Here is a 25,855-nt window from a genome sequence, read left to right on the forward strand (position 1 = left end):
CTGAACCAGGAAGAAATACAAAATATAAACAGACCAATCACAAGCACTGAAATTGAAACTGTGATTAAAAATCTTCCAACAAACAAAAGCCCAGGACCAGATGGCCTCACAGGCTAAATCTATCAAACACTGAGAGAAGAGCTAACACCTATCCTTCTCAAACTCTTCCAAACTATAGCAGAGGGAGGAACACTCCCAACACATTCTACGAGGCCACCACCACCCTGATACCAAAACCAGACAAAGATGTCACAAAGAAAGAAAACTACAGGCCAATATCACTGATGAACATAGATGCAAAAATCCTCAACAAAATACTAGCAAACAGAATCCAACAGCACATTAAAAGGATCATACACCATGATCAAGTGGGGTTTATCCCAGGAATGCAAGGATTCTTCAATATAAGCAAATCAATCAATGTGATAAATCATATTAACAAATTGAAGGATAAAAACCATTATGATAATCTCAATAGATGCAGAAAAAGCTTTTGACAAAATTCAACACCCATTTATGATTAAAAACCCTCCAGAAAGTAGGCATAGAAGGAACTTACCTTAACATAATAACAGCCATATATGACAAACCCACAGCCAACATCATTATCAATGGTAAAAAACTGAAACCATTTCCACTAAGATCAGGAACATGACAAGGTTGCCTACTCTCACCACTATTATTCAACACAGTTTTGGAAGTTTTAGCCACAGCAGTCAGAGAATAAAAAGAAATTAAAGGAATCCAAATTGGAAAAGAAGAAGTAATAAAACTGTCACTGTTTGCAGATGACATGACACTATACAAAGAGAATCCTAAAGATGCTACCAGAAAACTACTAGAGCTAAAGAAGGCATTTGGTAAAGTAGCAGGATACAAAATTAATGCACAGAAATCTCTTGCATTCCTATACACTAATGATGAAAAATCTGAAAGAAAAATTAAGGCAACACTCCCATTTACCACTGCAACAAAAAGAATAAAATACCTAGGAATAAACCTACCTAAGGAAACAAAAGACCTGTATGCAGAAAACTATAAGACACTGGTAAAGGAAATTAAAGATGATACAAACTGATGGAGAGATATACAATATTCTTGGATTTGAGGGATCAACATTGTGAAAATGACTATACTACCCAAAGCAATCTACAGATTCAATGCAATCCCTATCAAACCACAAATGGCATTTTTCACAAGACTAGAACAAAAAATTTCACAATTTGTATGGAAACACAAAAGACCCCAAATAGCCAAAGCAATCTTGAGAAAGAAAAATGGAGCTGGAGGAATCAGGCTCCCTGACTTCAGAGTTTACTACAAAGCTACAGTGACCAAGACAGTATGGTGCTGGCACAAAAACAGAAATATAGATCAATGGAACAGGAAAGAAAGCCCAGAGATAAACCCACGCACATATGGTCACCTTATCTTTGATAAAGGAGGCAAGAATATACAATGGAGAAAGACAGCCTCTTCAATAAGTGGTGCTGGGATAACTGGACAGCTACATGTAAAAGAATGAAATTAGAACACTCCCTACACAAAAATAAACTCAAAATGGACTAAAGATCTAAATGTAAAGCCAGACACTAAAAACTCTTAGAGGAAAACACAGAAGAACACTCTATGACATTAATCACAGCAAGATCCTTTTGACCCACCTCCTAGAGAAATGGAAATAAAAACAAAAATAAACAAATGGGACCTAATGAAACTTAAAAGCTTTTGCACAGGAAAGAAAACCATAAACAAGACAAAAAGACAACCCTCAGAATGGGAGAAAGTATTTGCAAACAAAGCAACTGACAAAGGATTTATCTCCAAAATATATAAACAGCTCATGCAGCTCAATATTAAAAAAAACAAACAACCCAATCCAAACATGGGCAGAAGACCTAAATAGACATTTCTCCAAAGATGACATACAGATGGCCAAGAAGCACATGAAAAGCTGCTTAACATCACTAATTATTAGAGAAATGCAAATCAAAACTACAATGAGGTATCACCTCACACCAGGCAGAATGGCCATCATCAAAAAATCTACAAACAATAAATGCTGGAGAGGGTGTGGACAAAAGGGAACCCTCTTAACACTGTTGGTGGGAATGTAAATTGATACAGCCACTATGGAGAACACTATGGAGGTTCCTTAAAAAACTACAAATAGAACTACCATATGATCCAGCAATCCCACTACTGGGCATATATCCTAAGAAAAGCATAATTCCACTATGTTCATTGCATCTCTATTTACAATAGCCAGGACATGGAAGCAACCTAAGTGTCCATCGACAGATGAATGGATAAAGAAGATGTGGCACATACAGACAATGGAATATTACTCAGCCATAAAAAGAAACAAAATTGAGTTATTTGTAGTGAGGTGGATGGACCTAGAGACTGTCATACAGAGTGAAGTAAGTCAGAAAGGGAAAAACAAATACCATATGCTAACACATATATATGGAATCTAAAAAAAAAAAAGAAAGTTTCTGAAGAACTTAGGGGCAGGACAGGAATAAAGACAGATATAGAGAATGGACTTGAGGACACAAGGATGGGGAAGGGTAAGCTGGGATGAAGTGAGAGAGCAGCATGGACATATATACACTACCAAATGTAAAATAGATAGCTAGTGGGAAGCAGCCGCATGGCACAGAGAGATCAGTTTGGTGCTTTGTGTCCACCTAGAGGGGTGGGATATGGAGGGTGGGAGGGAAATGCAAGAGGGAGGAAATATGGGGTTATATGTATAGCTGATTCACTTTGTTATACAGCAGAAACGAACACACCCTTTTATAGCAATTATACTCCAGTAAAGATGTTAAAAAAATGATATATGATAAAGTAGTAGTTTATTTATTATTATTATTATCCACAGTATGAAATATACATCCTTGAGTCCATACTAAGATAAATAACTATTTGAATAAATATTCAACCAACCAGTAAGTTGGTAGAAGGGAAATACTCTGTATGAAGAATTCTAGATAATGTATGTGGCTATTTCTTTCCTCAAGGAGGTCAAGCATAACTCCCTACTCCTTAGGTGTGCATAGGGACTTCCTTCCAAGATTTCAGTATGGAAAGGTGGGGGAGAGGAGAGTAACTCCACAGTGGGGAGACCTGAGAAACACTACCCCAGTCAGGTGATCAAGGTCAACAGCAACAGTGATATGTCATGTTGAAAGTATATGCCCTTGACATGATGTAATGAAAATGTCACCTTACCTCTGTGGTTTTCCTCCCCCAGACCCATAACCTCAGTTTAGTCATGAGAAAAACATCAGAGAAATACCAATAGAAATTCTCACAAAATACCTGATCAGTATTCCTCAAAATTATCAAGGTCATCAAAAAAAAGAAAGCCTGAAACGCTGTTAGCCAAGAGGAGCCTGAGGAGACATGGTGACTAAATGTAATTGGGTTTTCTGGATGGGATCCTAGACCAGATAAAGGGTATTAGGTAAAGCCTAAGGAAATGTGAAGAAAATAGGGACTTTAGTTAATAATCATGTAGCAATATCAGTTCACTAATTATAAAATGTACCATACTAATGTAAGATGTTAATAATTGAGGAAACTCAGTACAACATATACGGAAACTCTCTGTATTATCTTTCCAGTTTTTTCTGTAAATCTAAAACTGTTCTAAAAACAGAGTTTATTTTTTAAAATGTTATCTGGCTGACTCTCCATGTAGGGTCTCTCACTTTGCACAAAATACCTAAATGAAAACCCAGAAATCATCACTAAAACTGATAACCCACTGCTAGATTCTGGGAAGAATTTTCCCCATTTATAAGGCAGGTGCAGCTAAACTGAGGAAAATAACAGGCAGCGTAACCATGTTTCACCCCTGAAGTAAAGCATTCCCCCGGCCTGAAAGAAGACGGATGGGAGAGCATTGCTCCTTTCTCTCCTGTCAGGGCTCTTACTCAGAGCCCCAGGATCTGCACTAACCAGAAAATTAATCAGTTGACCAACTGAATGACAGCTGGTTTTGAAGGATTAGCCTTCATCTTGGGGGACAGAGTGACTGCAAATAAAACACTGTATGATGGGGGATATTATAAGCAACAGTTATTATTGACATTTTATGAGCACTGTGTAAAGGTTTTACTTGCATTATTTCCTTTAATCCTCTTAACAATCCCACAAGGTTGGAAAGTGAGAAAAACGAAGCACAGAGAAGTTAAGTGACTTGCCGAGAGATATACAGAAAGTGGCAGAGCTAGAATTAAAATCCTAACCGTCTAATTTTAAAGCCCACACTTTTTTTAAAAATTTATTTATTTATTTATTTTTGCTGTGTTGGGTCTTCGGTTCTGTGCGTGGGCTTTCTCTAGTTGTGGCAAGCGGGGGCCACTCTTCATCGCGGTGCGCGGGCCTCTCACTATCACGGCCTCTCTTGTTGCGGAGCACAGGCTCCAGATGCGCAGGCTCAGTAGTTGTGGCTCACGGGCCTAGTTGCTCCGTGGCATGTGGGAGCCTCCCAGACCAGGGCTCAAACCCATGTGCCCTGCATTAGGAGGCAGATTCTCAACCACAGCGCCAGCAGAGAAGCCCAAAAGCCCACACTTTTAACCCTTCTACTGTACTTCATAAAAAACCCTATCAGCAGTGTATAGTGAGGGTTGAGATTCTTATTGTACTTTAATTGTGATCTTTATTTGTACTTTACTGTACTGGATTCATTCAACAAATATTTTTTGCATGTCTACTATGTGCCAGGTCCTGTGCTGGCACTGGACACACAAAGGTGAACCAGACATACAGACACATCCTTATACACAAGAGATCCAGAGTTCACTGGATTAAAGGGAGAATACACCATTTCAGTCTGGCAGAACCACATTAGATCTGTGCCTACATACTGGGTACTGACTCAACATGAAACTAAGTACATCAGCTTGCCCCCTTTTTGTGTACCTAATAAACGGGATTCTACAGTATGGAAGTGGACAGTGAGAGAGGCTCAAGGCCAATCACAAAGCCTTACCAGTTGGTAAACACTGAAATCAAGAGAAAGCGCATCATCATGAAAACTCAGATAATCACTTCATGCAAGGGTTGTTACCTTTCAGCAATCTTATGCTTAGTGTCTTCAACAAGATACAAGAAGAAAGAGCCTCATTGAAACTAGAGCAGAAAAACATATAGGTAAAATATGTTGGGACAAAATTTAAAATACAAACAAAAGAATGAGACAACAAAGCTCAGCTGTTACTTTCTCAGGGAGGGCTCTCTGGGACATACAACAGTAGCCCCCTATTTCTAGTCACTATGAAAACATCCTGCTTTGTTTTCTTTATGACACAACATCATGGATTTATCTTGCTAATCTATTTGTTTACTTATCTACTGCCTGTCTTTTCACACTAGAATAGAAGGTCAATAAGAATATGAATATTATTTGTTTATTACTGAATCGTCAGTACCTAGAACAGCATCTACCACAAAGTAGAAGCTCAACAAATATTTATTCAGTGATTGAATACACAGGCAACAACATGCAAATGGAGATGGGTGTAACAAATGGAAAAATTTCAAGGGAACCCGAATTATGACAGCAGAATTTAAACCCACATTGGAGTTAATAAAGATTTTTTTAAAGTGTAAGAGCTCAGGATCAACAAATCAATGGAAAAGAATGGACAGGCTAGAAGTGAACTGACACTTATAGTCATTTGTTTTTCAACAAAGGTGCCAAAGTGATTCAGGGGAGGAAGAAGAACTTTCCAATAAATGGTACAGATTTTTAAAAATAAACCTCAACTGCTACTGTATACAAAAATTATCGAGATAAATCATATATCTAAATGTAAAAGCTAAAACCATAAAGCTTTTAGAGGAAAACATCAAAGAATATAATCTTGATTTGAGGGTAGGCAAAGATTCTCAGATCACAGAAAGTAATAGCCTTAAAAGAAATTTTTAAATGATATATTAGACTTCATCAAAACTAAAGATATCTGCTCATCAAAAGACACCTTTCAGCAAATGAATAGGCAAGGTGCAGATTTGGAGAAAATATTCACAATACATATATCTGACCAAACACTGGTATCCAGAATATATAAAGAATTCCTACTACCTAAAAATAAAAAGACAAGCAGTCCAATTAAAAGTGGCAAAAAATTTGGACAGTTCACAAGAGAAGATATACAAATGGTAAATAAGTACATGAAAAAGTATATAACTTTATTAGTCATCAGTGAAATGAAAATTAAAACCACAATAAAATGCCATTATAGACTTACCAGAAAGGCTAAAATTAAAAACAATTATGGCACCAAACATTTGTGACATTGTGAAGCAACTAAAACCGTAATAGTTACTTCGTAGGAAACTACAATGGTACAATCACCCAGGAAAAAAAATCTTATAATTTCTTGTAAAGCTAAATATACACTGACCTTTTGACCAGTAATTCTAGTACTATGTATTAGCTCAAGAGAAGTAAAAGTATATGTTCACAAAAATACTTATACAAAAATGTTCATAGCAGTAATTCATAAAGCCCTAAACTGGAAACACCAGCATATTGATCAATAGGAGAATGGATAATCCTGTGGTATAATCCTACAATGGAATACTACTCATCAATTAAAAGGAAAAACTTATATACCCAACATGAATGAATCTCAAATGCATTATGCTGGTTGAAAGAAGCCTTACACAAAAGAGTATATATTGTATAGTTTAATCTATATGAAATTCTAAACAGGTAAAACTAACTCCTGGTGGAAAAATTAGAACAGTAGTTGTCTCTGAGGTTGGTGGTAGGTGTCTCTGGGAAGATGCATAGGGGAACTTTTTGGGGTGATGATATGTTAAGATATATTTCCAATTGAGAAATAAACAAATTGTCATTTTAAGCTAGTAAGTTTTGGGGTGATTTGGTAGGCAAGATTGGATTACCAAACAGAATCTATGCCCAAATAAGTATTAGAAATACAGTTATATTAATATGGAAAAATATAAGTAGTGCTGCTTGGAAAAGTAACTGCATTTTGTAAATGTAACAATTTATTACTTATAATGTAGTTAAAACCCTTTAATACATGAACAAAAACAAGCAAACTGAAGTAAGCACATACTCAATTCATCTTCCTACATAGTGGGGAGTTAAAAGATACAGTTTCAATTTTGTCTTTATTAATTAGAGATATACTGATTAAAGAATGCTTTTGTAAAAGGAGCATGATAAATAACTTTCACTTCACTGAAATAAAACAAATCAAGCAAAATATAATACATATAGTAGAATTCAGAAAAAGCAAAACATAATAAAGTAAAAATTCAGAAAGAATAAGATAATAGACTTAAAACCAAACACCTTATTTAAAAAAAAAAAAGATTCTCAGATTGGATTAAAAAATTAAATTCAGATGTATGCAGTTTACAGGAAATATGCCTAAAACAAAATTAACCAGAAGTAATAAAAATAAAAGAATGAGTAAGGAATTCAGTTTAAACATATATCCTTTAGAAAAGACTTACCTAAAACCCCAGTTTACATCCCCTGCTAGATGCTTTTATGACATCCTGTATTTTTTCTGCACAGAATTTATCACAACTGATTAGATTCTGATTTGCATGACTTTTTTGTTTGTTTGTTTACTTCACATTCTAAGCTCTGTAAGGAAAGGCACCAGCTCTGTTTTGCTCACTGCTTTATCTCCAGTGCCCAGCATAGTGCTTAGAACATAAGAAATACTCATTGAATAGATGTATTCTTAAAATACAATAAATTAAAAAAAAGAAGCAGAGATGACAACATTAACTTCAAACTAAGTAGCTTTCAAAGTAAAAAGCAGTCAGATAAAACAAAAGAGTAATTTTGAATCTGTAAAAGAAACAATTCTCAGTTGTGAATCTGTTTTTGCAAAAAATATGGAATCAAAAATATATAAAGCAAGAAATATTAGCAATTCAAAGAGATTGATGATGACAGACTATAAAAGTATTCAACTCCCTTCCTGACAAAATATCATGACATTACAAAGAAAAGTTAATATCTAATAGGTCCATATCAGCAGTGGAAAGTAAAAAGAATTGGCCAGAGGTTTCCACTTCCTGATAGGCTAAGGAAGATCTTCAAAGATTGCTACCCCCTTCATAACAATAAGAAAAAAGACAAAATAAAGCTCTCATTTTAAAGCTGTCAAAGAGTGAGTGGTGGACAGAGAGAAACCCAAATGAACTACATTCCAGTCAAGAGACAGCCTTTATAGATGAATGGAAAGCAGGGGTTGCTTTCATACCTGGGACCAGTTGCTTACAGTAGGACAATGAGCCTATCATCAGTAGAGTGACTGCTGAAAGGAGGAAAACGAGCCAAATTTTTAATAACAGGGTGGGCTGGCACGGCATATAGGTATCTGGAAGAGCCACAGATGCAAAAGTAAATTTCAATCCCTGGTCGGGGAACTAAGATCCCACATGCCGCATGGCCAAAAAAAAAAAAAACAAACAAAAAAACAACCATATACACTTCCTCATTGCTAGCTCAAGGAATGCCCCACAGAGCCAGCTTTGTAGAATTTGTGGAATTCATTTACAAAATTATAAACTGGAAATCACAGTTTTCATAGCTATTTCAAGACTATGTCCTAAATTTGCAAAAACAGATGCTTACAGAAGCTGTTAGCAAGTCACAAAACGCTTCAGATACCATTAGGTATCAAGTTAGGTATGAAATTAGGTTCATTTATTCATAAATAAACTAATAAATTAAAAAATAATATAACTAAGCAAATATTTACTGAGTACCTAATATGTGTCGAGAACTATTCTAGGCACTGGAATAGAAACTGTTTCTCCTTTTACTAAAGAAAATGGAATATATTATAGATAGCTATAAAATTCTAGTAAATTACATGATGAGTCTTGTAATACTAAAATTGCTGCCCTGTTCCTTGTTTTTAAGGTTCATCTATCTTTGCTCTGGATCCTGGTCTCTCTTATGGCCATGAAACAAACCAGTCATTTACAGGTTAATTACCATGGTGGACTGGTTATTTTCTTTTCTGTGATCGGAGAAAATAGTCAACAGCATGAACAGATAAGAGAAGTTAAGAAATGAGAATGGGGACTGGGCATAGGTGTTCACTGATAACATTCCAGATGACTCCTCAAAGGAGAGGTGACGATGGAAGCCATTAGAAGGAGTCAAAGAGTAAACGGGTATTCAAAGCAAGGAGGAGATAGCACTCTTTAGCCTCACCTCATTTCATCTACTGTCTTCAACCTAATTCAACAAATATTTATAAAGGAAGTACTGATATCCAATACTGTGTTTGGTTTTTGTGAAAGAAAGACTTGGAGAAATTAACCCACAAATAGATCACTCTGTGCCAATGGTTCTCACCTTGCACTGTGCATCAGAACCACATGGAGAACTTTTTGTAAATACATATGCTCAGTCTCTATTTCCAGAGATTTTGATTCAATCAGTTTAGAAAAGAGTGCAGGCATCAATATTTTTTAAAAGCACCCTGTTGATTCTAATGTGTGGGCTATGCTAGAATACCCCAAAAGCCCAATCAGCATGTCAACTGTGAGACTTTTCTTTGGGCAACAGAAAGCAGCAAGTGAAAAGTTGAAGCTCACACTATCTGTTTAGTTGGTCTTTACTGGCTATTCAAAGAAGAAGTTCAAGAAATTTGGCATGATTATTTTCTTAGTGCCTTTTTAAAAGCCACAATTTGATCATAAATTTATAAACCAGCTCAATAAGAGCCTGGAATTTTCACAGAGAACAGCTTCCAGAGCTTTTTTTTCTTTCTTTCTTTTTTTAAGTAACTTACGAAGTAGTAGTGGCTACAATGGGGAACTAATTACTACATAATCATTTCAAGAGAGTAATTAATTTGTTTCCTTTTTTTCTTTTCTCCAAAAGAAGTGTTTACATAATCCAACATATTGTCAGTAAAGAAGAATTTACAAGTGGGAACAATTCCATTTCTGCTGATGTGTTACATTTGGCTTTGTAATTGAGAACCTGGATCCATTGTACCTACAAATAAACATGGGTCTTCCCAGGCCTGACACTTACCATTTAGACAATCATTGGATCATAGTCTGACAGTAACTTGGTCTGGAAAAAATCATTTTGATAGACAAAATAGGATGTTTAAATGAGACTCTGAGTTTATAGTTGAGACCAACAGGTATCACATTCTAAAGGGAGTGCTAAGGCCATCTAGGCCTTCTATGTAGGACTTGGAAAGAAGATGCCCCTGCCTCCAAGTTAAGGTGCTGGTTTTCCAACTCTGCACTGTGTAAAAAGGATAACAGTTCATGAGAGCCCCGTATTGATGATTTCTTGGGGTTTCTTGAGAGTTCCTTCCAGAGAACCACTTGTAGGATGTACAATGTCTTTCCCCAGAGTACAGTGTGGGAACAGAGACTGGTACCTGATTCACGACTAAAAATTCCAAAAGTTAGTGGGCAGGAGAAGAGAGCTGCTTTGCGGAAGACTTGAATTTCAATCTAATGGTTGAAGACATGTGACTGAGAATGGGGATCAAATGGACCTATGAAAGATACCCAGGCTTAAAAGGACTCTGACATGGAAGCAACCCAAGTGTCTATCAGTAGATGAATGAATGAACGAACACAAGGTGGTATATACTTACAATAGAATATTAACCAGCCTTAAAAAGAAAATTCTGACACGTGCTACAGAATGGATGAGTCTTAAAGACACTATGCTAAGTGAAATAAGCCAGTCACAAAAGGACAAGTACTGTATGATTCTGCTCATATGAAGTATCTTGACTAGTGAAATTCATAGACAAAGTAGAATGGTGGTTGCCATGGGCTGCATGGAAGGAAGAATGAGGAGATGGGGGTCAATGGGCACAGAGTTTCAGTTTGGGAAGATGAAAAAGTTCTGGCGATGTTTGGTGGTGATGGCTGCACAACAATGTGAATGTACTTAATGCCACTGAACTGTTCGCTTAAAAATAGTAAATTTTATGTTGTGTCTGTTTTACCACAATTAAAAAGAAGAAACAAAAACAGGTCCTGACCAAGAGAATTTCCTGGAAGAGTGAGATGATCCCCATAGAGGAAGGGTCTGGATGGGCCCCTGGAAGCCAGGGGCTGAGAGGGGATTATAACCTGTCAGTCAGGAGAGACAAACCCACATCAGGGATGGCTATCAGGAGATTGCTAGCCCCGAGAGTCCTCTAAGAATTTATAAAAGCAACTCATGATAAAAAGAGAATGCTGATGTCTGATATAGAGGGCCCTGAAACCAACTTAGGACAGTATCTGTCTTGTAAGGCTTTTCCCTCTCATCCAACCTCCCTGCACCTGTCTTAGGGGAGGAAGTGAAGTGAGGAAGAGTCACAAAGCCTACTATGACCCTCTCCTGACCATAGGCTTCTAATCCTGGGCAAGGGGAAAAGCTCAGAGACTATTTAACACCTGAGTAGGTCAGAAGAGCTGTGGAATCTACCAGACTTCACTCAAGAGTGGGGAAGACTGATTCAACAGAGTAGGTTTAAAGGAAGAGGGGTGACAAAGAATCAAACGGCATTCTGCTGGCATCCTAGAAGTCTAACTTCTTTAATCACCCAGTTAGAGAGAAATCTCTCCTTGGAGCTTAGAGGATTGCTCACGGAGAATCATCTGTTTCACTTCTCTCCTCCTTCCCCACCTTCAGGAAGCCAGACTGGACTCTTAATCATCATCTAAGGAAATACCCCAGGGAACACAGTATCTGGGAAGAGGTCCCAAACCCAAATAAGTAAATAACAATTTTCTACTCATGGCTTATAAAGGGGGAAGGGAATACAGAGGTGCTGCTATGTGGCCAGCAAGACTGCCACTAAAATGACTGCCAGTTCCTCCACCACAGCCCTAGCTTTCCCCTTCTGCAGTGTTGATGTGGCAGACCAAAATAATTATTTGTGGCTGCATGCATTCATTTATTCAATACACTTTTATTGAGTACCATTATATATAAAACACCAAAAGGAATAAAAGATAGCTAAGACATGATCATATGCTTTGATTGACATATGTTCTAGTGGAGGAAAACATACAGACTCACCATTGACTGTAATATAGGGCAAAGAGAGGAACAAGTAACCATGAGATTGGAAGCTTTATAGAGAGAAGATTACATTTAAATCAAGCTTTGAATGACGGGACAATTTTGAGGGGAGATGGCATAATTGGAACAGAATAACTAAAGTGGAGAGAATGTTAGAGTGAAGATCAGAGGGCAGAGAAGCAGGTGGCTGATTTGTAGACTATGAAGTAGTTGAGTTTGTAATTTGCACAGAAAACTCTGAAAAGAGAAATGAGGGCCAGGGGCAGGAAGATAGTTTGGTATGAGATTTCCAAGGGCCTTAAAGGCCAGAAGTTTGTACTTTGATAGGTAATGGGGGAGTAATTTAAGGTCTATGAGTGGGTGAATGATGCAATCTAAAATATGGTTTAGGAAGAACAAATAGAAGGTTATTACAATTGCTCAGTCAAGAGGTAATGAAGCCCTTGAGTAGGATGGTTGCTGTGGCAATTGGAAAGGAAGAAAGGGATGGAAGAGGCTTTTGGGAGGTAGAATAAATGGGGCTTGGCTCCTAATTGCATATGCCCTTTCCACACCCTCTGTTTGACCTTCATTCCTTCCCTCTTTTGATCATAAAGGTGTATAATGTGTCCCTTAATACCCTGACTTATATTTCCTGGAAAATTTCTCATCAGTGTTAGGTAAGGCTTCATTTGCAGTATCTATGAAAGACTCCCCAAAGGACAATTCTTGATGTTCAAGATGAAGAAGTAATATTCTACATCTACATTCCTGCTTTATTTTCTCTGTGTTCTAGACTTACAGGTAAAGTTTTACCCCTTTTATCCTAGAATCCTTACTGTCAGAAAATGTAAGCACACATTAGTACATTTCTCATGAAGTTCCTGCTGCTCATGCAAAATGGAAATCAGGATCATAAAAGTAAAGTTATTAAAAATGATAGTAAATTCCTTTCTTTGTTCCATTATTCAGCTTTAGGAGCATCTCTGTTCTCTAAGAGCCTCAGAGTATTAATTTTATATATTTAGGAACAAAAGAACTTAACAATATTTGGATTCATGTACAACATTTATAAATACATAATTCTAAAATACAGATCTATTCAGAAGTTAATGTATACTATAGTACAGGTAGATCTCATTCCAGAGTTTGAGTTCAGTAGCTCTCAACACATCGTTTTTTGTCTTCATAAAATTCTGAGATAAGAAATCCTTCCAGAGGAAATTCCCTGGTGGTCCAGTGTTTAGGACTCTGCAATTTCACTGCCGAGGGCCTGGGTTTGATCCTTGGCTGATCCCTGGTTGGGGAACTAGAATCCCACAAGCCGTGCAGTGTGGCCAAAAAAAGAAATCCTTCCAGATATTCTTGCATATGGATTCCTGGGCTGGGGACTGAGGTGGATACCACCTGATTATATTAGAGTCAAGAGTTTGGTATCTGGTGGGGTAGGGGTTGAGTGGAGGTGGGAGGGACAAAACCAAGATGGCAACACCAGAATTCTCACTGGGAACACTACTTTTGACACTGGCACAAATAAAGCACACAGAACATACGAGGCCACACAAATAAGTCAGCTTCTGAAAAGTGAGATTGTTACAAGGCTCACAGTTGGGCTGGAAATTTGGGAGTGTCAGTAATAATTTTTGTGTCTAAGGACAGAAGGTATCTGAGTTATACAAACAAGGGGGTGTACACTATGAACCCAAATGAACAATTCATGGGTGAGGAGACTGTGACTACATTAGCACAGGGAGGGGTGCATAATGACAGGATCAGTTTCCCCCATCTGAGTCACATATCTTCATAGAGAGGTTTTTTTCTTATGGTAATAAAAGTTGTGAATTTCCAGAATATCTATACATATTCAAAATACATTCATAATACATTTTACATCCTGACAAATTAATTTTGGATCATCTCTTTTAATAATCCTAATATTTAAAATTTGTATTTAACTGTACACCATACATGGCTGGGCTTCAAGGAATCTGTGAACTCCCTGAAATTATATGTAAAACTATGTGTGTATGTATATTTTTCTAGAGAGGGTCTCTAGCTTTCATCAAACTCAAACCTATAACTCTAAAATGATTAAGACCCAATGAATAGATAATTAAAAATTGAGAAATTAAGCCCCATAACAAGGACCTTTTTCCCCTCATAAAATCAGGGCTTTTAAGCATAAATTCTGACGTAAATATTGTACTTACATCAAGAGCCACAGATTGCTTGGCCCACGACTTCTTCACTTGATCATACATAATTGTATTGTTGATGCCAAGGCCACAAAAGATGACAAAAGCCTAGGAAAGAGAAAGCTCACTAACTAAAAATTGCAATAACTCATTGGCATAATCTAATATAAAAGCAGGCAGTCGTCAGGAATGGGCCTTAAAATATAATTTTATTGTATACAGAGGTAGGCCTTGGGGAAATATGTATATTAAAATTCTTAATTACTATTGTCATGTAACAACTTTATTGCTCACATTACACATGAGAAAAATGATGAATGTCATTGTGAAGAAATGACTTTAAATACCTTTAAAAATGTACAGTCCGTTTAAATGCATTCTTTATTTAGGTTGTGAACTGATTTTAGTAACTTCATCCCATTTAACCAATAGCCACCTCTTTCAGTAGCTAGGCTATAAAATATTTTGGTCAGGAAACCAAGTGAGTGTAAATGAGGTAAATGTTAAGGGGACAGAGGATCCAGATTTAGAACCAATGAGTAAAGAAGCCCTGATGTAGCCTCAGCTGGAGAAAAAGAAGCATGGGGTTTTCACGTTGGCTACTGGTACAAAGTCTACTAGGAAGCCTGTTCAAGGCTAACCTCTCTAGCTAGAGGGCAGACCGGAGTAAACGGAAGCTTGTAAACGTAAGAAAGGTGATGGCAGTACGCCTGGCAGAGCTGGCTAGAGGTCTCATGACTGAACACATACAAACAAGACAAAGATAAGACAATTCACACTTTGGAGAGAAGAGCGAGGCAATTCAATCTGTAAAAAACAATCAATTAGGGTAGAAACATCTAATTCATGAAAAAAGAGAATCAAATCTTACCTAAACATTGATATATTCTTTAAATCTTCCTTTAAATTTCATCACACTGTCAAAGTATAATGATTAATAAATGTCAAAATAATTATTTATCCTTCCTAATGGGGGCAAGCTGTAAGCAGGAGACTACTGGTGACTCAGCTGTAACCCCTGGTTCACAAATTTATTTTCTTACCTCAAAAAGTCGTTGATCTGCGTCATCGAAAGATTTCCCATCAAGTCTATTTAACACTTGAGCCACTCCTGTGAGAAGAGGTTGGAATATGTGGTCATTTTCGGTGCTGGACACCGTGTTCCTACAATACAGTAAGATGACTCTACGCTCCTTTAAGTGCACACACTCAGCTTAATCCCTGTTTACTCTCACACCTGCTGCCTCCGTGAGAGCAGATCTGAGGTGTACAGGGATGCAGTCTATTTTCCAGCTGTGATATCCAGACCAGGTCTCAGGGAAGCCTGGAGTTCTACCAGGCATCAATCAGATTCCCTAAAAATGGTTTTCAAGATGACTGTGCACAATAACTGATGTATCTGGCATACACATATATACACAATTACATACTTATACACATATACATATACATACTTGAATATCTATAACTGTATGCATATATAAACACATATATACATGCAATATACAAAATTTTTTTAACTATATATATATTTTAAAAATATAAAAAATAATGTACATAATTATATAAATATACAATTTTTAAAATATATATAACTAAATTTTTTCTTCAATTCTCTGAAGCACAGCGCTTGAGTTGAGGCAGCATGGCATAGTGATTAAGAACATAGGCTCTGGAGTTAGACAGTCTTGGTTTGAATTTTCAACTCCACCATTAGTGGTGTTACCATGAGCATGTTACCTAACTTTTTTAACACTGAATTTCCTCATCAGTAAAATGAGGATTAAAATGTTAACTGTCTCAGTGGGTTATGAAGATTAAATGAGATAACATTTGATTAATGTTTGGAAAGCATATTGTTCCACAAGGAGAGAACATTCAAGAAATGTTAGGAATTATGATACAGTTAACTTTCAAAGCAAGGTTAGTTTTGTTGCCTGCTCCCAATGGGGTTAAACTAGTATTAACAAATTTAACTTGTGTGTGTGTTCTTTCCAGAGTTCATTTCCAGCATTATACCAGATGTTTGAGGCACGGCTATCAAAGCACACAAGTCTAACTGGAAAAATTCAACAATCTTGAAAACCATTCCCTTGTATCCCTATTTAGTATAAACAAAAATGACTGCAATTCTAGAGCATGCTTGTATTTTTTGAAACACCTAACTTCGCATCAGGCAGGTAAGTCATCATATGCTAGAAGACATGTATAATAAAATACAAAGCTTTTAGTGTGCAACAGGCAAACTACAGTCTTAGTTTTGAAAGAATAACAGATGTTTACTGTTAGAAATGAAATGTAGGACTGCATGTGAGATTGCCATTGGACATCTACAGATAACGTATGGTGTTTCTCATGAAATTTCTCTTCTCTTTAAACGTAAATATTATATATTTTGGGAATTCCCTGGCGGTCCAGTAGTTAGGACTCCATGCTTCCAGTGCAGGGGGCAGGGGTTCTCTGGTCGGGGTACTAAGATCCTGCATGCTGCACAGCGTGGCCAAAAAAATAAAACCACTTTAAATATATTTAAAATTCTACACATGATGTAATTTAATGCTTTGTACTAGGGGCTCAAATTCTCAAATCTTAGAATATACTTTATGTTCAATAATGTACTAGTATTTTCTGCAAATTAAGCAAACTGATGAAAAAATTCTCTTAGAATTCAAGTCTTAACAATATTCACAGAATACTGAATCCTTTGGTAAGTCCAATATCTTAGAGTTTAAGAGGCAACCTTAGGGTGAAGCAAAGAGAGGCAAATAGTTACATTAGTTACTAAATGTATTTAGTTACCTTATGTCTCTTAGAAAAATAACACATTTTCATTGTGTTTAAATAACTAATGTCTCCATCCTTCTTGACTTTAACAACTGACCCCTTCTCGCCTAGACTTCTTTCTTAGGTTTGAGATTCTCCTAACTGAATTTTCAAGGAAAGGAAAGGAGCAGGGAAGGAGAGAAAAATTGGAAACTGCTTTGGTCCACAATTCCCTTATTCAGGAGTTTGACCTATTTTGGAACCATCCAGGCAGAAAGACGCATGTACAGTATATGCCTAACAATGCACGTCCTTTCTTCCTTTGCATTTACTCCACGTGTAAAAGCATAGATGTAAATATGTAGATGTACTAGGAGTTAAGAAGCCCAAGTTTTACTTGGGACTCTGCTACTAACTCACTTTGTGACCTTATGCAAGTCTTTTGTCTCTCTTTGGGCCTCAGTTTCCACAGAGTAAGATAAAAGAGTTCAGTTAGCTGCTTTCTGAAATCTCCTCCAACTTCAAAACGATTGGTTCTTATTTAAAGGAATAAATATTTGTTCATTGTCCCGATTAACACTGATTCATCAGGAGTCTTCACTTACGAGATTACACAAGAGTATGAGACATAAGTTGATGAGTCCTGGACATAAAAAGGGGAACATTTAAAAACGAGATGGATGTATTTTAAAGTAAATTGTATTTCTTTATAAAAGAAGTTTGAACTATTTAGGTAATGTCTTACCAATTATTTGGTGGTTGCTATTCCAAATAGGTACGCAGAGAACCGATCTTATGTGAAAACCAGATATCTGCTCAGCCTAGGATATAAGAAAGTAATTAACTAAAATTAAATATTATCTACCCATTTCTGACATATAGCTTACCACTCTTCATAACAGATATTTAAAAATAACTTTTAAAAAGACATATTACAATCTAATTGTAATGCATATACTCACCTGTCTCTTTTCATTTAAAACATCACAATGCACATCCCAAGGAAATCATGCCCTAACCAAATATGAATCAACCAATAAACCCCACACCAGCACTACCTCTCCCAATCCCTGCACGCACGTAAAGCTGAATGTTAAACTATCTTGATCACGATCATACCACCAGACAAGAATTCTGGCAACTGTTTCTGCTCTGAGTATTTAAAGCATTTTAATTAAACCAGTGGTCAATATTTCTCTTTGAGCACATCTTTTAGTAAAAAAAATTTGAGTCTATAATACTGTTATATGTGTATTTACTTTTTTAAAATTTATTGAAGTATAGTTGATTTACAATGTTGTGTCAATTTCTGCTGTACAGCAAAGTGATTCAGTTATACATATGTATACATACTTTTTTTAAAGATTCTTTTCCATTCTGGTTTATCACAGGATATTGAATATAGTTCCCTGTGTTATACAGTAGGACCTTGTTGTTTATCCATGTATTTACTTTTAATATTCTATATTTCTAACATTACAGATTTATTACATATGTTGCAAAATCATATAAAAATAAAAGTCACGAAAGATAAGATAAAAGTAAGGGTTCAGCAATCTTTCTGTACCCTAACAGATTGTCAGGAGATGATATATTTGAAATACAAAAGTATAATTATCAGCATCAGACAAATGTCATTCAGTAACAAGCTCCACTTAATATTAAAACCAATGATCCATATTTGAATTGTTAGATAAGGGCTACTAAAGACTGAAAGGGTGTTAGTGAATTGATATGACCTTGGTTTCTAGTGAGAAAGGTCAACCTGTCATCCCAATCCAATCAGAGAAAAACTAAAACATTGAGGTTCCAGATTATGGTTATTGAGATAAAATATTTTTTTTATATTTTAAAACATTTATTGTAGAAGCTAAGAGCTACATTTTTTTAAAAGTTGAAGTTGGAAGTTAATTTATACACCTAAATTTTATATTTGGATTTTTTTTTGGGTTTTCCTCTGAGGAATTAATTTTCAGATGTCTTCTACTCTTGATACCAGTATATTAGTTTTTTAAAGTAAGTTTTTGATCTTTTCCTAGAAATCTTCCCCTATTCCTAGCTCATAAAGATATTCTCCTATTATTTCCCTAGAATCTTTATTGTTTTAACTGTTACTTTTAGATTTACAATCCAACTGAAAATAATTTTTGAGTATAGTGTGAGCTGAGAGTCAAGATTCTTTTTTTTTTTTTTTCTTGGTGGATATCCAAATGGACCAGAACCAATTTTGTGGGGCAGGGGAAATGCCTCTCCCCACCACTATCTGGTACCACTTTTTTCATTAATCATGTGTCCATATATGTAAGGATCTGTTTCTGGACTCTGTTCTACTTCATTGATTTATGTGTCTACCCTTATACCAATACCATACTGCCGTGAATAATAAAGTCTTATAATACATCTTGGTATCTGGTGGTGTAATTTCTCCAACTTTTTTCTTCTTTAAGATTGTCTTGACCATTGTTGGCCCTTGGCATTTCCACATTAATTTTAGAATCAACTTGAAGTACACACACACACACACACACACACACACACAGTTGAGATTTTTATTAGGATTCTATTGAATTTATCAGTCAATTTGGGAGAAACTTGACATATTTACATCATTGAGTCTCTCAATCTATAATATCCCTCTATTTAGAGTTCTTAAAAATTTCTCTAAGCAAACTTTTATAGTTTTCTATGCAGAAGTCTTACATATAATTTGTTATATTTGTACCTGGTGTTTTAAAAGTTCGTGTTATTATAAATGGTATTATTAATTTATTTTCTAATGCTTTTGACATATAGAAACATAACTGATTTTTGTATATTGAACTTGCATCCATCAATCTTGCTAAATTCAATTATTAACTTTGATATCTGAAGTGCTTTGGATTTTCCAGGCATATTATCATGTCATCTTACTCTTCAATTCTATGCCTTTTAATATGTGATTTTAGATCATGTGATTTTTTTCCTTTTTCCATTTGTTAAGAGCACAAATTACATCAATTGATTTTTGAGAATTCCAGAAAAAACCAAAAAAACAAAAAAAGCCAAAAGCCTGGGCATAAATCATTCATCAATGCACTCTTTCATCATATATTTATTTACCACCTCCTATGCACCAGACACATTGCTGGGTATTAAGGATATAAAAATGAATTCAAACAGTTATTACCCTTAAGGAGCTCACAGTCTAGCCAAGACAGAAGTAGTTAAGATAAAATAAGTGTCCAAGTAAAGAACGTTCAGAATACCACAGAAAAGCCAGCAACTGACTGGTTTAGAGAAATCTGGAGCAGTTTTAGCTCCTTAAAAGTGGGTCTTCAAAGATGAGGGTGACGATGATGACAAGATAACATTTACTGGATGCTCACTTGATGTCAGGCACCTTGTTCTGCACTTTCACATGCATTATTGCATATACTTACTCAAACAACCCTATGAAGTAGGTACTGTTAACATCTTCCCTCAACCAATAAGACCTAGAGAGACTGACTGCTTTGAAAGTGGAAAGATTGGTTCAAAGGAAGCCAATCACAAACACATCCATCAAAGTTATCTTCCAAAAGAACAAAGTAGTTTTCTTCCTCTCCCTAAGGAGAGAGTCTGAATAACAGCAATGTCAGTGAGCACGAAGAGAAGGAAGTCAATTTTAGAGAGGCCTGGGAGGTGTAATCTATAGACTTGGGCTGGCCAGAGCAGTACTAGGATGCTTGGGCGTGTTTTGTTTTGCTGAGGGTCATACACAATTGTCGGCGGTCCTGCCCCAGCACTGAGCAGTAGTCACAATTGGCTCTGCCAACTCTTGGGACAACTGTAGCCCCTGTCTAACCTCTCCCGGGAAATCTGAAGCAGGTGAGGGTAGAGGTCACAGTGCAAGAAGAAAGGGAACATGCACTGAGTGACAGAAACAAGGAGAGAGACAGCCTGAGAGGCTTGGTGGTGACAAAAATAAAGCTCAGGCTCTTTGTCAGTGAAGTAAAAGATAATTTTGCTTACCAAAAAATTAGTGTAGTTCCCCAAAAGAATTTTTATTGTAGGGAGGTAGGAGTATGTGTTCTACCATCCCTACAAAAGATAATATTGAGGTTCCTGGTTTGAGGAAGGGCGGTGGAGCTCCTTGAGGTGGGGAACGCAGGAAGTTTCAGGGAAATGATTCCAAATTCAAGCTGACACACATTACAATTGAGAGGGCAACGGGAAGGGAGAGAGAAGAAGGAGCCTCTCGTATTAACTGCGTAGGTAAAATCACCAAGAAAGAGCTCGTCCAATAAAAAGACAAAAAGGATGAAAAACTGAATCTGAGGGGACACAATATTTAGGACAGGAAGAAGAAGGTAAGATGGAAAAGAACTCCAAAGCTCATATTCTTCAGCTCAGGCTTTATAGCATTCCTAATGTGTGAACACATTGCTAACAGCCTTTCTGGAAACAGATTTATTGACATGTATCCAGAGTCTAAAAAGTATAAACACCCTTTGCCTTATCAATTTTATGTCTAGGAATTTATCCTATGGTAATTATCATAGCTATGCACAAAAGTTTACGTATAAAGGTATTAACCATAGCATTATTTATGATAATGATATATCAGAAATAACCTGAACATTCCACTGGAGGGAGTTGGTTAAGTAAATCATAGCACAGTAGAATATTATCCATCTAATTAAAATCATGCTATAGAAGAATATTTGTAAATAGGGAAAATTGTAATATATTAAGTGATAGTAGTGTGGGCATCGGTGGGTGTACAAACATATATTACATACATTGGAAAATCCTGGAAAAATTATAACCATAATAGTTGCCTTTGAATTGTTTGTCCATGGGAGTTTTTGTTTGTTTCTTTGCTTTTAAAATAAACTTTATTTTTTAAAACAGTTTTAGGTTCATAACAAATGAGGCAAGTACAGAGAGTTCCCATATACCCTCTGCCCCAACACATGCACATCAACACCCCTCACTATCAACATCCCTCACTAGAGTGGTACATTTGTTGCAATTGATGAACCCACACTGATTCATCATTATCATTCAAAGTCCATAGTTTATATTAGGGTTCACTCTTGATGCTATAGGCTCTATGGGTTTTAACAACTTTATAATGACATATAGCCACCATTACAGTATCACACAGAGTAGTTTCACTGCCCTCAAAATCCTCTGTACACCACCTATTCATCCATCCATCCCTCTGGCAACCACTGATCCTTTTTTCACCCAGCTCTATTGAGGTATAATTGACAAAACTGTAACATATTTAAAGTGTACAACATTATGATTTGATACATGTATACACTGTGAAAGAACTCTGCCTATGGGAGTTTTTTAAACTACTATTTCTATTTTCTAAATTTTAGATAATGAATTACTTGTACGCAAGAGAAAGAGTTCTTTTCTAAATAGAATTATAGGGGAAGTACAGGGTCAAATCTTGCAGAATAGTCAAACAGGATAAGCGCTGAAAATGGGCTACTGGATTTAGTAACACAGAAGGATAACTGAAGGCAAAGATAGTCAAGGGAAGAAGGAATGGGATGAGGAACAGAACTAAAGTGGTTAGTTCTGGAGAAGAGGAAGGCCACACTGAGAGAGCAGACCTAGAGTCTCGCATGGGCTGAGCCCAGGAGGAGGGGAGCGGCGACCGAGGATGTTGAGGGTATTTCTAAGTCATTCCCACTGTGGCTGAGGAAGGGAAGTGGGGCCAGCACTAACTGGCTATGAGCACAGGGAAGAGCGGGTGGTGACGATGACCAAGCTTGATGAGCCCAACAAGGTGGGAGAGGGGAAGAAGGAAGGATGGCAGAGTATGATGAGAGTGAATTTTCCAATTTTAAGATCATTGAGGCAATCTCCTAGTTGTCTATTTGTGGCAATGGCTGTTGTTTCTGGAAAGATAAACTAACCCAGGTTAGTTTATATTACTATATGAAACAGCAAGGCCTGGAAGCATATATCACCCTCTGCAGGGATTGAAGGAGAAGGAGATGGGAGATGAAGCCTGTCGTAGAAGCACAAGACCTCTGAAGAATGAATCCCAAACAGGGTAAGGAAGAAGAAGAAAGTATGGAAGAAAGAGTCATCGCTGTGCATCAGATAACCCAAGTCTCCAGATTGCAGCAGTTAGTGGAGCTCAAAAATATCCATCGGCCCCTCGACCCCAACCAAGTCACCAAAACTCTTCATGCCTCAATTTTGTCATCAATATTTATCTCATGCACACCAAACTATTAACGCTGGTTATCTCCAGATTTTGGCATTAGAGCACCTTCTCATCATTTCTTCTTTCTGCTTTTTCTTATTTTTCCAAATTGTTTTACGAGAATATGTGTGTAAAAGGTTTTCAAAATTTGTAAGGTGCTTTACAAGTGTAAATATTACTAGTATTGAAAGAAATACCATCCCAGAAATATCTGCTCCATTGTTCCACAAGGTCCCTGCTCGATTATTCTTAGATTAAAATTCACATCATTAGAGTCCCAAATATTAGACCATATGAGACTAAGCAGCCTTTCCAGGAGGCTACCATTAAAATAAATACATTATCTAGGGGTGCCTAGTTCTTTCCAATTAAAGATGTATATACTAAAAATTCTCCAAGTCTCTGTCCTCATTGGGTCTTTCCAGTTAATGGATATAATTTAAGACGGTTTACCTCATGGAGCCATCAAAACATACTTGTCATATTTTCCAGACTCTCAAAGGCAGTCAAAGGGAATGTTAAAAGAATTGGTGATAACGTAATACTACTCATTAATGTGCAATGTGTTTTCTTCCCCTAGAATGATATGTGCAACTTTAAAAGTAATCTAAAGTAGTACTTTATCCCCCAAACACCAATCTACCAGTGAGAAATGCTGGTACTAGGACAAGTGAGGGAGGAGATGTTCTGAGTCAGTCCCCTGATTTCCCTGAAACAACAGAGAGGCATTTCTTTATGCCAACCTCATCTGCACATAGGTTTCTAGAACATTGCCTACAAATGATTCCTTAAATTCCTGATGAAAGCACTCCTAAAAAACTGACCTTTGGACTTAGAGCCGACGCATTGTCTTCCACCACCGATGCAGCAAAGTCTGTGCGACTCTTAGAACCATGGCCCCCTATGTGTCTTCACTACCCACAGCTTCCCCATTGTATAACTTATTCAAGTCTTAGTAATCCTCCTAACTTTCCTCACCCTCCTGGTCATCTGGAAATTTTATATCCATTGTTCAACCTTCCCTATCAAATCCTTTTCTCGGGAAAGGCTCTCAGCCTGGTTTACACTAAGTATCAGCAACTGAGAGATTACCGGGAGCAAGTGCATTTCAGCCCTATCTCTCAATGGTTCCATTTTTGCACGTTTCCCTTTGTACCAGAAGCATAACTGATAGACCAGAAGGCGTTACAAAGAATGGAAAAGGAGTTTTCCTGCCAGGCTAGCACTCAGCATCCCAGATTGCAGAAGTGCTTTGCTGTGAAGATCTGACAGGCGAAAGGGGCTTTAAGGCTCTAAGTTAAAGGATCTCAGAGCCTGAAGTCCCATTATCCTTAAGTGCTACAGGACAAGGGTAAGAACTTTTGAGTTGTCTGTAACAGGTTTTAATAAAAAAAAATTTTTTTTTAAATCAGAGAAAGAACGTCACAGGGAAGAATTGCATGGGATTGAAGAGTGACAGAATTAATATCATGACATCTTAGATTTAACTGTGTAATTCTGGGCATCAGCCCCCCATGGCAGAGGAGACCTGGGTGCTGATGGGTTTTCCACCACTCCTGAATCTGTAACACACAGACCACCAAACCATCCATGCATAAGGCCTGCCCTACTTTTTAGCTATTTTCTGCCATTCCCCTTGCTGAACCTTTCCTATTTAAATGTTGGGTCCAATTGTTCATTTCTGTTGCAGGCAGAAAAGAAACCCTGCATGTAATGGCTCTGAAAATTCTTTCCATAACTATATAAAGGGAAGGAAATACTAAATTAAGCAACAGAATAGTATACCTTATATTGAGTAAATAATAGCTTGTTGTGCATTAGTATACCTGTTTTAAGGTGTTCTTTGATCTAGTATGAAAAAAAAGGGCAGAAAGCTTCACAGATGATGTGCTAGAGTGTAACTAATTATTGGGAGTTGAGTTCATAAGCACAATGCTGACTAAAAGCAAGGCCAGAAAAATTGTTTCATGGTGAAGGTATTTGTAAATAGAGTATGCACTCCAAGAAGCCACCTGACCCAATGTCAGGTCATTTGCAAATGCAGTTTATATACATGCTGTTGGGACAGTCTCAGACAAGGATATTAGTTAGAATAAAATCCAACCAACACTCCTTGCTGATGAGGGCAATAGAAAGTAATCCATCTGAATTCCCCAAAGATACAGCAAGACAAGTTAGTTTACTTAGATCTTGCATTATTTCAATTCTGGTTTTGAGTAATAGTTTATAGTTTTTAGAGGGCTCTTAATAGCCTGGTAAAATATAATTTCACATAAGATATAAAAGGTCTAACATTTTAAAACATCGTTATAATTTTGCCTAATTACAAAAACAATATATGCACTCGTGAAATTTTCAAGTTAAACCAAAATCAAAAGCTGTAATCTTGCCATCTCTAGAGATAGCAATTATTAACAGTTTGGCATAAGTTCTTCCTGATCTTTTCCTACAAATATGTAATATGTTCATACATCAATTTATAATATTCAACAATATAAAATTATTCATAAATAACACAGATAATATATTCAACAATACTGAACAATATTCAATAATAATGCTTATTAGTTTTGGGGGATACATCAGTGAGCAAAACCAATAAAATTCTCACCTTCTTTGAGCTTACATTCTAGTGAGAGAAGGTAG

General features: G+C 36.7%; 1 protein-coding gene across 1 annotated transcript in view; it reads right to left on the reverse strand.

The window, feature by feature from the left end:
- PDE11A (phosphodiesterase 11A) overlaps positions 1–25,855 on the reverse strand; it is a 440,483-nt gene that overhangs the window by 169,431 nt on the left and 245,197 nt on the right. Inside the window, exons 7-9 of the mRNA XM_060106356.1 lie at positions 17,762–17,837; positions 15,297–15,364; positions 14,269–14,361 (exon numbers count right to left, since the gene is read on the reverse strand). Of these exons, the coding sequence (XP_059962339.1) occupies positions 14,269–14,361; positions 15,297–15,364; positions 17,762–17,837 (237 nt within the window). The remainder of the gene's footprint in view (positions 1–14,268; positions 14,362–15,296; positions 15,365–17,761; positions 17,838–25,855) is intronic.

This window comes from Mesoplodon densirostris, chromosome 8 (genome assembly GCF_025265405.1).
Source record: "Mesoplodon densirostris isolate mMesDen1 chromosome 8, mMesDen1 primary haplotype, whole genome shotgun sequence".
In the NCBI taxonomy this organism is placed as follows: domain Eukaryota; kingdom Metazoa; phylum Chordata; class Mammalia; order Artiodactyla; family Ziphiidae; genus Mesoplodon; species Mesoplodon densirostris.